Here is a 15086-nt window from a genome sequence, read left to right on the forward strand (position 1 = left end):
ATGAAACACACTGTCCAGGTTGCAGGAAAGCAATCACAGGAAGCACAAGCACACCCCTACGGACAGTGTTTCGTCTCTGGTGCTTGCTACCAGAGTGACATATGTTGAATCAAATGAACAGGACACGCTAACCCTAACATTAGTCCACCTGTCACACTAACTAAACTAACAGAAAACTACCACAATAATTTAACTTATACTAAACTGTACATCCCTGCAGCCTGCATCCAGCATCCTGCCTGCAGTGTTTGCAACCTGATTTGTGTATGATGCCTAGAATGTGTATAGTACTATGAAATGAAAACACTAACATGAGCACACTTCACCTCACACTAAACAAACTGACAAACTGAATGAATGAATGAATGAATGAATGAATGAATTTTGGGGTTTTATGTGCCAAAACCATGATTTTATGATTAAGCATGCCGTAGTGGGGACTTCAGATTAATTTTGACCACCAGGGGATCTTTGATAGGCCAACTATGCACAGGACATGGGCGTTTTTGCATTTCGCCCCCATCGAAAAGCAGCCGCCGTGGTCGGGATTGGATCCTGCAACCTCGTGCTTAGCAGTCCAACACAACTAAACTAACACTAACAAATGCTCTGTGTATTCATTACAATAATGCACGGAAGACCACACAACACCTTACTGCAGTGAAGCAAAACATTTGACATTTAACTTTTACCTCGTGTTGTTCCACCAGCTCTTGTTCAAGTGTCTGGTACATCTGTTCAATGTTCTCGTCCTTGGGTTCACAGTCAGATGCCTCGACAACCACGAAGTCTTCCTGAAGCTGAGGTGGAATTGGGATCTGCAAGCACAAAAACACCACGTCACTGCATCAGCAGCAGCAAACAGACACACCCTGGGTGGGACAAGGGCCCAGTGCTCTCAACCTTAACCTAACTTCACAGTCACTGCACCATAAAATTCTCGGCAGCCACCCCTTTTGCATTCCTTTCCCTTTGTACTCTGATTGCTAGTCTAAGAAATGACTGACATACATACTTGGTTGGAGTGAATAACTTTACTGTGGTCCTGCAGGATGCGCTTAGCACGTAGCTGGCATCTACCACGTAGCAACAGACAGGGAGTTACCTATTATAATGGAAACAAACCTACTGAAGATCTCCTGTAGTAGATATCGCAAGTATGTCACATATGCTCGATTACCTGAAGAGGGGGAGACGCTACTTGCATGGCAAACTGCAGACTGATAATGAATAATTAACAAATCAACTTTGTAATTATTCATGCTGAGCCTACATCCTAACTGAGGAACCGAAACCAAGCAGTAATGAAGGCAATATAAGCTTAGCAAAGGTCCTGTGCTTGGCACCTGTTTCAAGGAATATGGCCTGAAAATCTATGACAAATTCATACATCTTACAAGTATCTCGGCCTTCACATATCAAATAACCTTTCCTAGCACTCGCATATTGACTATGTTACTAAAAATGCTAACCGCATGCCTGGTTACTTGCACCGTAATTTTAGCTCCGCCCCTTCTTCCCTGAAGCTAACTCTTTACAAAAACTTCAGTTCGCTCCAAATTGGAGTAGGCTTCAGCCATTTGGGATCCGACTCATTCTTCATTAGTTTCTACTCTTGGAAGTATTCAAAACCGCGGTGCACGCTTTGTCTTATCTAATTATTCTCGTTATGCAAGTATATATTCAATGAAATGAAGTCTTAACTTACCTGATCTTTCATCACACCGTAAATGTTCCAGTCTCTCCCTTTTTCACGAAGTTTTTCATTTGAACCCCCTTTTAAAAGAAACCCTTCTTGCCCCTCCGTCTTATATTTTGGCCCGCACTGACCCCAGCATTAAAGTCGGGGTGCCATTGTGCCGTACAAACCAGTATAGTGACTCACTCATCGCTAGGACAAGCAGGGACTGGAATCGCCTTCCCACATCAATCGCACTCATCACCAACTCTACCAACTTCAAGACCGCTGTTCAGAATGTATTTTGTTAATATTTTTTGTTAATACTTTTTGTTTGTATTTTTACTGCATTACTTTTGTTTTCAACTCCACTCCTTTCTGTAATGCCTTCGGGCCTTGAAAGCACCGTGAAATAAATAAATAAATAAATAAATTGACGTCGTAGTTAACACATGTCAGCACTGCTGAAAATTGAGTGCTGGCGACAGAATGTGTGACACATGGGTATCTTTAGCAATGTGTGGAAAGAGCTGTAGGAAAATGAGTGGTCTATATAGACTGTTTTTTCGTAGGCGCCGCCATATTGTGAACGCAGTGGCGCCGCCTATGAGCAGCGCCATACTAGCTTGGGTGAAAGCGGTCTTTTGCATGGCACGTATACGCTCGGCGGTAGGTTGTGGCGTTTGTTTTCGCGGTCATGCGGTCTGTTTAGTATGACATGCGTCTTCAACGTGGTGAACGGTTCTGCGAGACGTGCTGAAGTTGTTTAATGCGTCATGGCCGGAATTTCTGCTGGCGTTGAGGTGGACGGAACACGCAGCGCGATGTGTGCGCGCATATTTGAGCCTACAATCAGCCTCGGAGATCAATTGTGCATTTCTGAATGTTCCAATCACTAATGTGACCTTACTGCAGTATTATCCTCTATTTATCAGCTGCGGTTTAGGAGCCATGAAACATACGCGGCGATCGTAACAGCGTGGGTACCATTCTGCTACGATAGGAGCTGTGATGTTATACTTTGACAAGCATTCAAACTGTTCGCTGCACGTTACATTGCGTGACTACTTGGTTCAAAGAATGAGGTTTCCGCCCCTGAATAAAATAGTTTTGGCAAGCAATAGTAGCATACCTTACAGTCTGAATTAAGCTTGTCCAGCAAAGGGACTCTTTACGGACTGCGCGAAAGTCCTAAGTAGTGGTAGGTGCTGGATTACAGATATCTTTGTTTTATATACCGCATGGTCCAAGCATACTGCATTAGCGGTTATATATTTATAACGTTGTGCGGTGTGACATGCGAGGTCGTATTGCGGCGTTAGCCCGTTTTCTCTTGCTTTTTCGAGAAAGAGGATCATAACCGAATTTTTTTTTTCGGTTGTGTTCGTTGAGTTCTCTACGACGCACTTACACGTATTACGAAAATTGTGTCCTCAAAAATAGGCATCGCATTCTTTTTATGCGATCTCTCTCATATATTATGACTGTATACAGGCCAAAAAGGCAATGACGAAGCGCACTGCTCACATATGTATCGTGCTGGTTCACCAACCGCAGTGATCGCTGTGTTGAGCAGCGCCATCGGCCTCGTGCAGGAAGGCTAGCGTAGACATATGGTAATTTGAAGCCTACTAGACTTCAAATGCGCGAGAACGATGCCCGTGTATCATAAATATTTGATAGCGCCTGCCGCTTAGATGTTTCGTGGTTGCCCTAGGTTGGCCGTGCACGAGCATGCGCTCTTATGTTTTGTTTTACTCCCTACGCCAGGCGATCAGATATTGAGCAGATTTACCATTTCGTGCTGCTAATACAGAGACACCGGTTTTCTTTGTTGAATTAAAACCGATATAAGCAAAATAGTTCACAACACATACACACACCGCGACTGATAATGTGCGTACATCGCGGCTGATAATGCGCGTCACATTTTTGCGCCCCCAAGAGATATTTCCGTCTACTGTAGTTACCGATGCACCGAAAGGCTTCCCTGACGACCTTATATGAACGGACATGGCATAAATTTCACAAAGTACCATCTAAAGCATCTCGAAATCGTTCCGCAGCACGCGACAGCAATACTTTCAAGCAGCGCCGCGCCGGATCGCCCAAGCCAGAAAGGAGGAAAGGCTCTCCGCGCTCCCTAACCTCCTCGCCCGATGAAAAGGTCTATAAAAATGCACAGAAAATTACTCACACTTGATGCATCAATTGGAAGGCCGCACTCGGTAGCCTGGATCATCGGGTCTATTCCCTGCAAGCACAAACTACTCAGTCAGAGTGCTTATTAAAATAATGCCCTTCAGGCCCTATGTGCAAAATTGTGCATGCCAAGATGGTGTATGAAAAGCTGAAGCACTGATGAATATATTGATGTTTAAAGCATGTCGCACACATATTAAAAGACTTCTGATTGGACGTGTACTGCAAATTTGAATAGCATGCATACAGTGTCTCAGTAAAATGAGTTAAATGGTAGGTGACTGGGTATTTCCTTTCACTGTCAATACGGCATCAGGTATAGTGGGATCACTTATGTCTTTTTTTTTTTTCCCACAGTATCTTACATTAGGCATATTTCTCAAGTGGCCGAAGAGGTACCTTTCTAAGTATGCTAGTCATGAAATAGTTGTTCTCATATCCGACATTCCTATGGAATGTACATCTTGTAAAGTTTACAAAATTCGCTGAAGAATTCGAAATTCATCTGTTCTGCTGCAGTATGCTTGATTCTGGAGATACAAGAAATGTTGTGAAACCAAATTTTAAATGGAACAAAATGGAGCAACGACTTTATGAGCCTTCCAATGGCGAAATGCCACTTCTTCAATTGTACATTAATGACGGTATCGATCGACAACGGAAGAAGGAAAACTATGTCCAGTGCAAATGCATATTTGCAAATGGCCCGAAAAACATATAGAATGAATGAAAAGAACAGATATACACTTCCAAATAAAGTTTAATGAGAGCAACGTGCCTCTTCTCTATATATAAAGCTATAGTAATATGTTTTCAAAGTGTGAAAACAAGGCAAGGTAACCACCATTTCGCATCAGAAATAACTTACTTATGAAAAAAGGTATTCTATCCACAAAATTTCAAATGAAAATCAAGCTCACTTTTGTTCAGCGAGACTGATGCAGCACTGATAGATGTATCTGATATGAACCATATGTGAAATGCCTCAGCAACTTATCTGGTAAGTTGATCCCTTAGCCTCATTAACGTATCTTTTATCAAAGAAAAACAGGAGCACTTACGAGAAAGGACCACTTAGTTGCAATCTTCAGCCCTTCCCAAATAAAAAACATCTTTGAATGTGCGCTTATTGTAAGAGCTTGTCTTTAGCAAGTAAAGAAGGATAGCGTGCAGTATTTTTCCACATATAACCTGCAACCCCAATTACCACACTTCAAAAAAATATGCGCATATGACCCACCAAAATAACTGCTACGAGTTCCAATTTTTGTAAAAACAGTTTGGCACATTGGTCAACCCCAGAAGACGCTCCAGAAATATTTTATAATTTGAATATTTAGTCATCACCGCTCACACTGCTGCTCTCGCTTGAAGTGCCATCACGACTGGTGCAGACGGCACCCTCTACTTCACATCTCCGGCCAGCAGCTCTGTTTCCCCATCTCTTCGGCCAAACTGACAATCTCCCACTTATGCTACATCGCAAAGGACTGAAGTCAAGCACAGCAGTGATCCGAGTTCTGGTTTGTCAGCACCCTATTTGCAAACAACAGCCATGCCGCCAGACTGGAGAATGTGCACGCATATGCTCTTGCACACATGTGCATATACAAGGAGCTTCAACACAACACAGCGGGGAGAGGGAGAGCTTCCCTAGGACACAACGAAACTTTGAATGGAGGAAGCCCAACAGTGCAGCACACACTGCCGCCAAGCCACACCTAAAGGAAAAATTCACATACAGCCCACATCCCAACATTGCTGTTAACTAATTATATCTTTTTTCAACTTTTTGGGGTTGATTATACGTGCAAAAATACTGTAAGCAAGAAACTAATACGTCACAAAGTCACGCAACGACTTTAAAACTGCTACACAATTCCAGCTGCCACGATGCCTCAAGTGAGCAGAGAGCATACAAAGGCACTAAAACACATAACCACAAGGGCGCACACACCTTCATTGTGCGGAGGTACTGCTTGGCCTGTTCCACCTCGCCCCGACGTTTGGCCTCCAGCGCCGCCTCTCGGAACAGCCTCTGCCGTTCCTGCAGGAACTGCATTTGCTTGTCGATGGTGGTCGACAGGCCACGACGTACTGTAAAGAATGGGCAGAATAAACATGGAATGGCCCTCTGTGCAATCTTGATAAAACTGCAGAATTCATGCAGCGAATAGCTATTATTCATGACTGCATCATTTCAGCTGGATGCCTTTATTACTTAAAGCAAATACAGTCAAGCTTAGTTATAAAAATTTGCATCCAACACATGTATTAGGCAGCATGTATTGAATATGTGATTAAAATTATTGTTGATTAAAACGAAGGTATGTTTCAATCAAGTCAAATAAACTCTTGTTTGGTTTGACGGAAAGATAGCTTTGCTATATATAATCTTCATCATAAGCATGTAATCGTTACGTGCTTATATCAGATAGAAAAGTATCAGATAGAAAAGTTTTAGATTTATCTTACTATATCTGATAATTCGTTATATCCACGTTCGTTATACCAATTTTCAACTGCATAAAACACGAATGCCAGTCCACACAGTGAAATACACTGTGCAGCTGCTGCCTTTGCAAAGGAAATCCTTGACGAAGGTTTGTCAATTGGACAACTGATACATCAAAGGCAGCGAAGCTGTATAAGTGAGTTGTCACACCCTTCGGAAGTATTACGCATCTGTTTGCTGGCTTTTCGTGTCACTCGAGTGCAGCAGCAGTTGCTGATGCATTGGAGCACAGTCGTGGCTGGCTGTTCTTAGTGACAGCTCCCATGTGGTGTGTGTTGCAGCAACACAGCATCCGTTTTCAACACCATAGCCCAACAAACTCCTAGCTGACCTTCAACATGGAGCTGGCCTAGTGCGCCATGAGAAACAAAAATTACGCCGTAATTACCGATCAAAAGAAGCACACATATACCTAGGTTGCCTATTCAAATGAGGTTCACACAAGGTAACTTTTATTTTGCAATCATTAATCATTCCGCTTCAAAGCAAATGCCCAGCTTTGACACAGGTCACTTTTCATTTACATTTGATATTGACTAAGCCGTCACACATCGGCCTTCGCTGCCACACAAGAATTGTTGCAGAATTCCCTGTAACCACTTCGCTGCAAAAAGGACTCTCACGTGGCTTCTTCGGGGAACCAGACCCAGGCTGTGCTGCTCTGGCAGCAGCTGCGCCCGGCTGGGGAGCAGGTGGCTTGGCAGCAGGCTTAGGGGCTGGCTTCGGCGCTGGCTTTGGCGCTGGCTTCGGGGGCTCTGGATTTGGAACAGGGGCAGCCTCGGAGGGAACAGGGATTGGCCCGAAACCTGAAACACCAAGTGCATGGTCACACTGAACAGAAGATAAGCAATAGAGTGCAGTCTAACAAAAACCCAGAATGCAACCACATCTCGGAACTGGATGCAGTTGCATCTGGATTATTTCCAAGAGAATAGAAGCCCATATATTTTGGTACCACAAGGGATAACTGCTTTCGCTGGTGCTCTGGCTTGATGGAGCGGTGAAAGTGAATGTGACAAACAAAACTAATAAGTTGCCACACTTCTAGAAGCACTTTCTTTTACTGTGCCATTGTTGAATGCCTCGACAGACTGGGCTACAGAAATTTCATGATACGTATCAGCAAATGCAATTCACATCAAGGCACTGCATCCCGGATATTTTGTTAGGCAAATGTGAAAGTGACTGAGGATACAAGTACACAGCAAATTGGAGCTCAAACGACAAAATCGAAAGCAACCTAGGGACAAATTTTATAGCAATTCTTATCTTTCGGTTCTATTCATTTATTATCATCTATTCTTTTGAGTAACAGACCCCAGAGATAAGAGAGATGGCACATTGCTTTCATGTGAGCTGACGACGAAGATAAGAGAGAATGGAAAGATGAGAAAACTTGCTAATGCAATAATACAGCCCCCGTTTCAAAAACATAGCAAGTCACTCGCCACGGCACATGCTGTTTTACCTACCGGGAGGAGCTGGTAGTTCCTCAAAGTCGACTGGTTTTCCAGCCTTGTACAGTTTGATGGCATCTTCATATTGCTGCGAAAAAGAAGCAAACCAAATTAACAATGCAAATTAGAAAGTGAATGCATTCCTATTCGTTCTTGCATAGCAAGCAGTTCACTTTGTCTCCAATGAGGACAAGCTTAGTAATGGGCACACAGCACATGCCAAAACTTTACACAGGAAACAGCAGCACATCTTGAAAGTGATACTTAAATGTCCGCATTTGCGGTGTTAGTGAGCCGTTGTTAAACAACATACAGCATGAATCATCTAAAATAACTATGCTCCATGTTACAAGTGATGTGTTCTCAATGCCAATGCGCTGAAGGCTGATGCAATCTTGGATGATCAGTTCCTTGTAAAGCAAACATTGAATGCAGACTGCTTTAGAGCCAGTTCTTAGCTATCTATTTTGCAACCTGCTGCTGAAGCATTTTTTACCATGCTTCCACATTAACAAACCTAGCGATCAACAATTCTACATGCAAGCTAGTTTATATGGCCACATGGGACAGTGAACAAATGCTACGATTGAAAGAAACTTTGTCCTTATCTCTGTACCTAGATTTTCTTTTTTTTTTTTTGCACTCTGATTTGCTTTTCAACACGTGTCACACAATTTCTTGGCAAAAAAGCATGGCCATCATAAATGCACAGGACCCACCTTGACGATCCGTTCAAGCCGCCGAGCCTTTCGATCGTTCGCTTGTTCCTTGGCTTCATTGAACGTGCTCTTGTACTTGTCGAGCCTCTGCTGAAGCGCTTCCATTATGGTGGCTGGGGGAGGGGGCCCCCCAAATAAGGATGGATCGTCCACAACTGCATAACAGGAAACAAAACAGTTCGTGCAAAGCCATCTTGCTTGTTTGAGCTTCAGATGAAAAAGAAGATAAAATAAACATTGAGCTTTAAAGGAAAGACAAGTACTAAATTAAGCCGTATTAGGAGATTACACTTCTGCAGTAGTGAAATGGCTGCTCTTACTGTGAGAGAAGGCTTGATAAGCCAGCAAAGACACAAAAACAAAAGGCAAGTGGCATTTCTGCTACAGAGAACTAGAATATATGGGAAGTGTACCGGCCGATGAGCCCCGAGTCTCATCGCACGGTTCGCGCGATGTGGTACTGGTAGTGGCAGTGTTGAACACATCTAGTAAACTATAGCTCTAACCACGGCCACTCTGGAGCATGTGTCTCGTCTGAACTCAGGTGTGCACTCTGTACAGGCCATGGTCCAGCGTGCAACGTGATTCACGTTCACTAGTTCAGACATCAGACGGGGAGGCGCAGTCATGCCACTCAAAACAGTTCTACTGCACTCTACTGCAGCTGTGCTGAGGTGCCGCGGCCATCTCGGAAGCCACGCACAGCAGACGCAGTACAAAAATAAAGTATATATATATTTCATTTATTTAACTATTTCATTGTTTAACTAGCTATTGGCTGATCATGAAACCACCCAATAGCGTAGGTGGCCCAGCTGCTTTCAATGAACTGCATGACGACATTGTGGAAGCGACAGCAAGCGATTTTTCGCTGTGTTTCACATCATCATCATCATCAGCCTGGTTACGCCCACTGCAGGGCAAAGGCCTCTCCCATATTTCTCCAACAACCCCGGTCATGTACTAATTGTGGCCATGCCGTCCCTGCAAACTTCTTAATCTCATCCGCCCACCTGACTTTCTGCCGCCCCTGCTACGCTTCCCTTCCCTTGGGATCCAGTCCGTAACCCTTAATGACCATCGGTTATCTTCCCTCCTCATTACATGTCCTGCCCATGCCCATTTCTTTTTCTTGATTTCAACTAAGGTGTCATTAACTCGCGTTTGTTCCCTCACCCAATCTGCTCTTTTCTTATCCCTTAACGTTACACCTATCATTCTTCTTTCCATAGCTCGTTGTGTCGTCCTCAATTTGAGTAGAACCCTTTTCGTAAGCCTCCAGGTTTCTGCCCCGTAGGTGAGTACTGGTAAGACACAGCTATTATATACTTTTCTCTTGAGGGATAACGGCAGCCTGCTGTTCATTATTTGGGAATGCCTGCCAAACGCACTCCAGCCCATTCTTATTCTTCTGATTATTTCCGTCTCATGATCCGGATCCGCCGTCACTACCTGCCCTAAGTAGATGTATTCCCTTACGACTTCCAGTGCCTCGCTGCCTATTGTAAATTCCTGTTCTCTCCCGAGACTGTTAAGCATTACTTTAGTTTTCTGCATATTAATTTTTAGACCCACTCTTCTGCTTTGCCTCTCCAGGTCAGTGAGCATGCATTGCAATTGGTCCCCTGAGTTACTAAGCAAGGCAATATCATCAGCGAATCGCAAGTTACTAAGGTATTCTCCATTAACTTTTATCCCCAATTCTTCCCAATCCAGGTCTCTGAATACCTCCTGTAAACACGCTGTGAATAGCATTGGAGATATCGTATCTCCCTGCCTGACGCCTTTCTTTATTGGGATTTTGTTGCTTGCTTTATGGAGGACTACGGTGGCTGTGGAGCCGCTATAGATATCTTCCAGTATTTTTACATATGGCTCATCTACACCCTGATTCCGTAATGCCTCCATGACTGCTGACAGTTGATCGTAAATTCCCTGCTCCCTCTATGACAGATCGGCAACGTTTTCTTACTATGCTCGAAAAGTGTTTCGGGTCTCTTTCAAGTGTCCCTTTAACTAGGAACACTGAAAGCCACCATCCCGTACATTGAATAGCCGGCCCGACACCAAATACCTGAGCGTCAGCCTCTACCCGATAACAGTGGGATGTTACCATTTTCGTCGATGTAAGACGGAACTGTAGTGTTGTCACCCGAAGCCTGTTTCTGGGCCTCGGCAGTTGGCACACTGGGTGGCGCTGCTGGAGCTGCTGTAGCTTGGTCAGGACCTTCCAAAAAAAGTTTACCACATGTTTCAGATAAGAGAGTAACAAACCCTAGCACAGATGCACAATGTAGCAACCACAATTCTTCACTTTTCCGTTCCTGCAGCCCACACGTAACACAAATTTCCGGTTAAAGAGCACTAATTTGGGCCAGCAGGTTAGATACCTGGGCAAAGATACAGCCCTTTAGAATAGGGTAAGAGGAGACAACAGGCAAGATGGCAGCCAGAGAGAAATCGAATGAAAATTGCACTCGCTAGGAAGAGTACCGACACGTGCAAAAGGAACAGACCCCCTAGCATTTTCCAAACTGCGATTGGGCCCCACTTGACATAACGGTTAACATTAATTCTTGTTTGCAGTGTTGTCGTGGCCTGAAGAACACGTTCAAGTAGAAACGATGACAACGGCTTTGACAGCTAGTCCAGAAATTGAGGTCACAGTGGGATCAATAATTTTTTTCGCACAAGGACATGTAGATTTACTGTCATTGGCATGAAGAAGCATGGGTCATTGACAAATCACAATGCATCAATTTAACTGCATTATTATTTGCTAATGTCTTTTACTGCAAAATTAATGATTGTGAGCTGCAAAATGTAGCAAACCAAGCTTGCCTTGTCAGTAAATTTCTTCCACAATCGGTGACATTCACAGTCAGGACACCAGTGCACGAGGGGGTGGGAGGGCGCAGAGTGGGGGGTAAGTTGACGCGCGTCTCGGACATGGCTGCGCGTGGCTATAAGCGCGGCCAAGTGCATCCGCACCTGCACACCCTGCCTTAGAGGTAATTTGTGGCGCATGCAGAGTGGGCGCGCCGAGTTGGCGTGGCACCATGTAAGCTGTCTTACCGAGTGTTTAGCATTAGAGGTTGCGTAACCTCGAGTTTCGGCGGCCCACTGGAGCAAGAGGCAGACATTCGCTTCCCAATGCCGGCATTTTTCCTGATAGTGCCATCGCAGTGCGGGCGACGCTCTCAGATGCGGGGGACAGAGTGCACGTGAAAGTGTGGCTGGCTTCGCTTAATTTGTACCGCCGAGAAGATATCGTCGACGTGCGTGGCATGAAACCGTATCATTCGTCGCCGACTCCCAAATTTATCAAAATTAATTGTTTTCTCATTTAAATTTGCCTTTTCGATTGCCCGATAATTCGGAAAAATCTGCAGCCCCTTCTTGTGTAACAAAAATCGATCGGCGACTCTACTTATTTGCATAAAAGGTCAGATTTCAATAGAACGAAATTTTTATATAATGAAGCAAATTGCCAATTTTACCGACTTTGTTATATTGACGCTTAACTGTATTATACTGCTTGGTTGTAGAGTTCGCATGTTCACGTCTTACTTATTCCCTTTCAAGATGTTATTAAAGTAGAAACGTGACTTGATTTCGCTTGTCAAAACTGAGGCGAATGTAGAGTTTAATTTTAAGGTTGTGCGAATAGTGCATTTTTAGTTAGAAGCCAATTTGAAGCAAACAGTGATTTTGGCCAAATATTTTCTAATCGAATAGATGCCGTTCAAAAATCTTGGTCGCAAGGTGGCATGCAAGATAGTTCTTGCATACATGCAATTATTAAATGGACTAAATTGTGAGGATGAGACCACAATTAATTAGGCATGACTTATTTATTGAAATACTTATGTATGTACGAGTATGACTCAGTTATTGAAATGATGGAAAAAATAAATGAACTAAAACTGTGTCTGTAAAACCAAACGAGCTTCCATCCATTTTGATAAACCAACCATTTTGACAATGTTAATGTCATTCACTCATCTTATCACTTTCTTTCAGACTATCATAGTTTAAATATTTTGAAACAATGTTTGTGAGTTTTCTCACAAATAAAGTTTGAGCAATTATGAAGGTTATGAGACATTTTTAAAGGTATTTATTTTTATCTAAAACTTGTTTTTCTAACTCAGTGTCTGGATGCGGGGGTGGTGAGAAAAGAGTGCTGGCAACCAGGGCGTCAAGATTGGCAAAGATGGTGCCAGCGCATACCGGCATATTTGGAGCTCACTGCTTAATTTCTTTTGCACATTCTTAAACAAAGTTGATGTAATTAGTACAACTAAAGTTGATGAAATGAGTACAATTAATATATCTTAAAGCTCCAACCATAATACTTGCACAGTTTCTCCAAATATTAGTTTATTTTTTTTATTTTAAAAATCGTGCCTTACTGATTATTAGGAAGTGAACAAACTTGCGACCAAGAATTTGCCAACACTTAGAAAACCATGAATATTACAACTGCTCTCAAAGCGAATATCAAATAGCATAATATTTGAAACTACTATTTGAAAATCTTAATATTCACGCAACACCAGTTGTTTTAGTGTTGCAGTATGTACCAGCTAACTTTCAAGCTTCCTTCAGCCTCTCTTCACCCGAGTGTCCCTCAACAGAACTGTTGGAAATAAAATCCCATAAGTGATTAACTGATTGATTGATTTGAACTGAATTTTCACATCAAACACAAAAAAATGTTAGCAGGACTTCCTGCTGCTCACGAAGCTTCTGCAAAGCAGTGGCAAATAAATCCTAACCTTGAAACTCTGGTGGTGGTGGCGGCATCTTCGACAAGTCAACAGGCTGCCCTTGAACCATGGCGGTGAGCACAGCATCAAATTGCTACAACAAGGCAGACAGGCAGATGAGTTGGGTGACGGCACATACATATAGGAACAACATGCAAAGAAAATTGAATAGAAAGGATTAGAGTAAAGACTTTAAAAGCAGCCTAACTGTTAACTATTGATAGCATTTTATGCCTTGAGGCAACACTTCACTAAAAGCAGCAGCACAGACAAACCCCGCTTTAGAGTCCTGCTTTACAAGAAGATAAATGAAAACACATCTGTACACCCTCGCACATGTGAAGCATCAATTTGCACTCAGCCTTCTCGTGTACAAGCATGCGGAGACCTCGTCAAACTGTCACATGACAAGCGCTCTTTATCCCTGTTCACTACATTTCACTTGTGCACACTGCAGGTATGCACAAGATGATGAGAGCGAAGTATTGCTACAGGTACACGCAGCCAGAGCTAATCTAAAGAACATCACCACTGTTTGCCCAAAAAGAATGAGCAGGAACCATCAGAGGATGATCGTCAAAGCAGTCAATAGCTTCGTTGTAGAGCTGCTGACATGTGCTGCTGGGACTATTGGTAAATGTTGAGCTGTGCTTAGTACTGTGAAGTATGCACAAATCAAAGTGCGCTCGGTAGGTACCATACAGCTTCACCATGTAACGAGACAAGAGACAGGCTAATGTTTTCAATTTCATTGCCTTTGTGGTTGCAGCATCAGATACGCCGGGGCCAGGGTCTCATTATGGTTGCCCGTGCTGCGAAACGCATATTTTTTTAATCCTGTGTCCACGTTCCAAAGCTCCAGCATAGCATGTCGTGTTCAACGGAGGAAATCTGCATGTGATGTGCACTGGTACACCAGTTTCGCATTCTCTTTTTTTGTCACCCAAGCACGCAAGCTTTGAGAAGACACTGGACAAACAGCATGTAATACACACGCACACAAGGCCGGGACAAGATGCCAACACCACAGTTATCGTTGAAGTGTTTGTACAATTGCTATTACAATAGAAGCCTTGTCTATACACAACTGCATCACAGAAAGATCGTGAGGGAGAAAGTTACTGCACCTTGGCTGTGCGGACGTAGCTAATAGCAGTCTGCTGGTCGCCACGCTTCTTGGCGTTGATGGCAGCTCGCTTATACTGGTCCCTACGGGTCGCCAGTAACTGCTCCTGCGGGTAGCCAGTGCTGGCGGGTGGCTCCGCCTTTGGAGCAGGGGCGGGCGTTGGATCCGGGCCTGATGTGACAAACGTAAAAGAAGGTAGTGAGTGAGGTCTCCTTAATTAAGATGTACCAAATTTTGCAGAGCTACTCCCAGTACCATCTTTGAAGGGAACAGTGAAAAAGTCAGGTCAGGCGAGAGGCAAACACACAGACGGAGCCCTCACTTCCAACTGAGTACTACATTAACACTAAGCAACCAGTTTACAGTTGAAGCCACTTTACATGTGTAAGTGCAACATATTGCTAGGTCTACATAATTTTCTGTTTGCCAATTTTGACATCAGTCATTAAGGATGCGTATCAGCTACACTCTGACGTTGGAGTTGTCTTTAGTTCAAACGAGAAGGCCCCTGAATGAAACCGGGAGCCGTCAAAATAACAGCGACAACACAAACACACAATGGGTCGTTCAAAAAGAAAGCAAGAAAGTCAAAAGGTAAAAGATAACAGAAAGAAATG

The 15086-nt window shown here is 43.5% G+C and overlaps 1 protein-coding gene across 3 annotated transcripts in view; it reads right to left on the reverse strand.

The window, feature by feature from the left end:
• l(2)gd1 (lethal (2) giant discs 1) overlaps positions 1–15086 on the reverse strand; it is a 41503-nt gene that overhangs the window by 12413 nt on the left and 14004 nt on the right. For all 3 annotated transcript variants that reach the window (XM_075669430.1, XM_075669429.1, XM_075669428.1), the window contains exons 8-16: positions 14471–14640; positions 13353–13437; positions 10685–10798; positions 8572–8726; positions 7868–7940; positions 7019–7201; positions 5838–5977; positions 3876–3932; positions 693–818 (exon numbers count right to left, since the gene is read on the reverse strand). In XM_075669430.1, coding sequence (XP_075525545.1) covers positions 693–818; positions 3876–3932; positions 5838–5977; positions 7019–7201; positions 7868–7940; positions 8572–8726; positions 10685–10798; positions 13353–13437; positions 14471–14640 — 1103 coding nt within the window. The remainder of the gene's footprint in view (positions 1–692; positions 819–3875; positions 3933–5837; positions 5978–7018; positions 7202–7867; positions 7941–8571; positions 8727–10684; positions 10799–13352; positions 13438–14470; positions 14641–15086) is intronic.

This window comes from Dermacentor variabilis, chromosome 9, assembly GCF_050947875.1.
Source record: "Dermacentor variabilis isolate Ectoservices chromosome 9, ASM5094787v1, whole genome shotgun sequence".
Lineage (NCBI taxonomy): Eukaryota > Metazoa > Arthropoda > Arachnida > Ixodida > Ixodidae > Dermacentor > Dermacentor variabilis.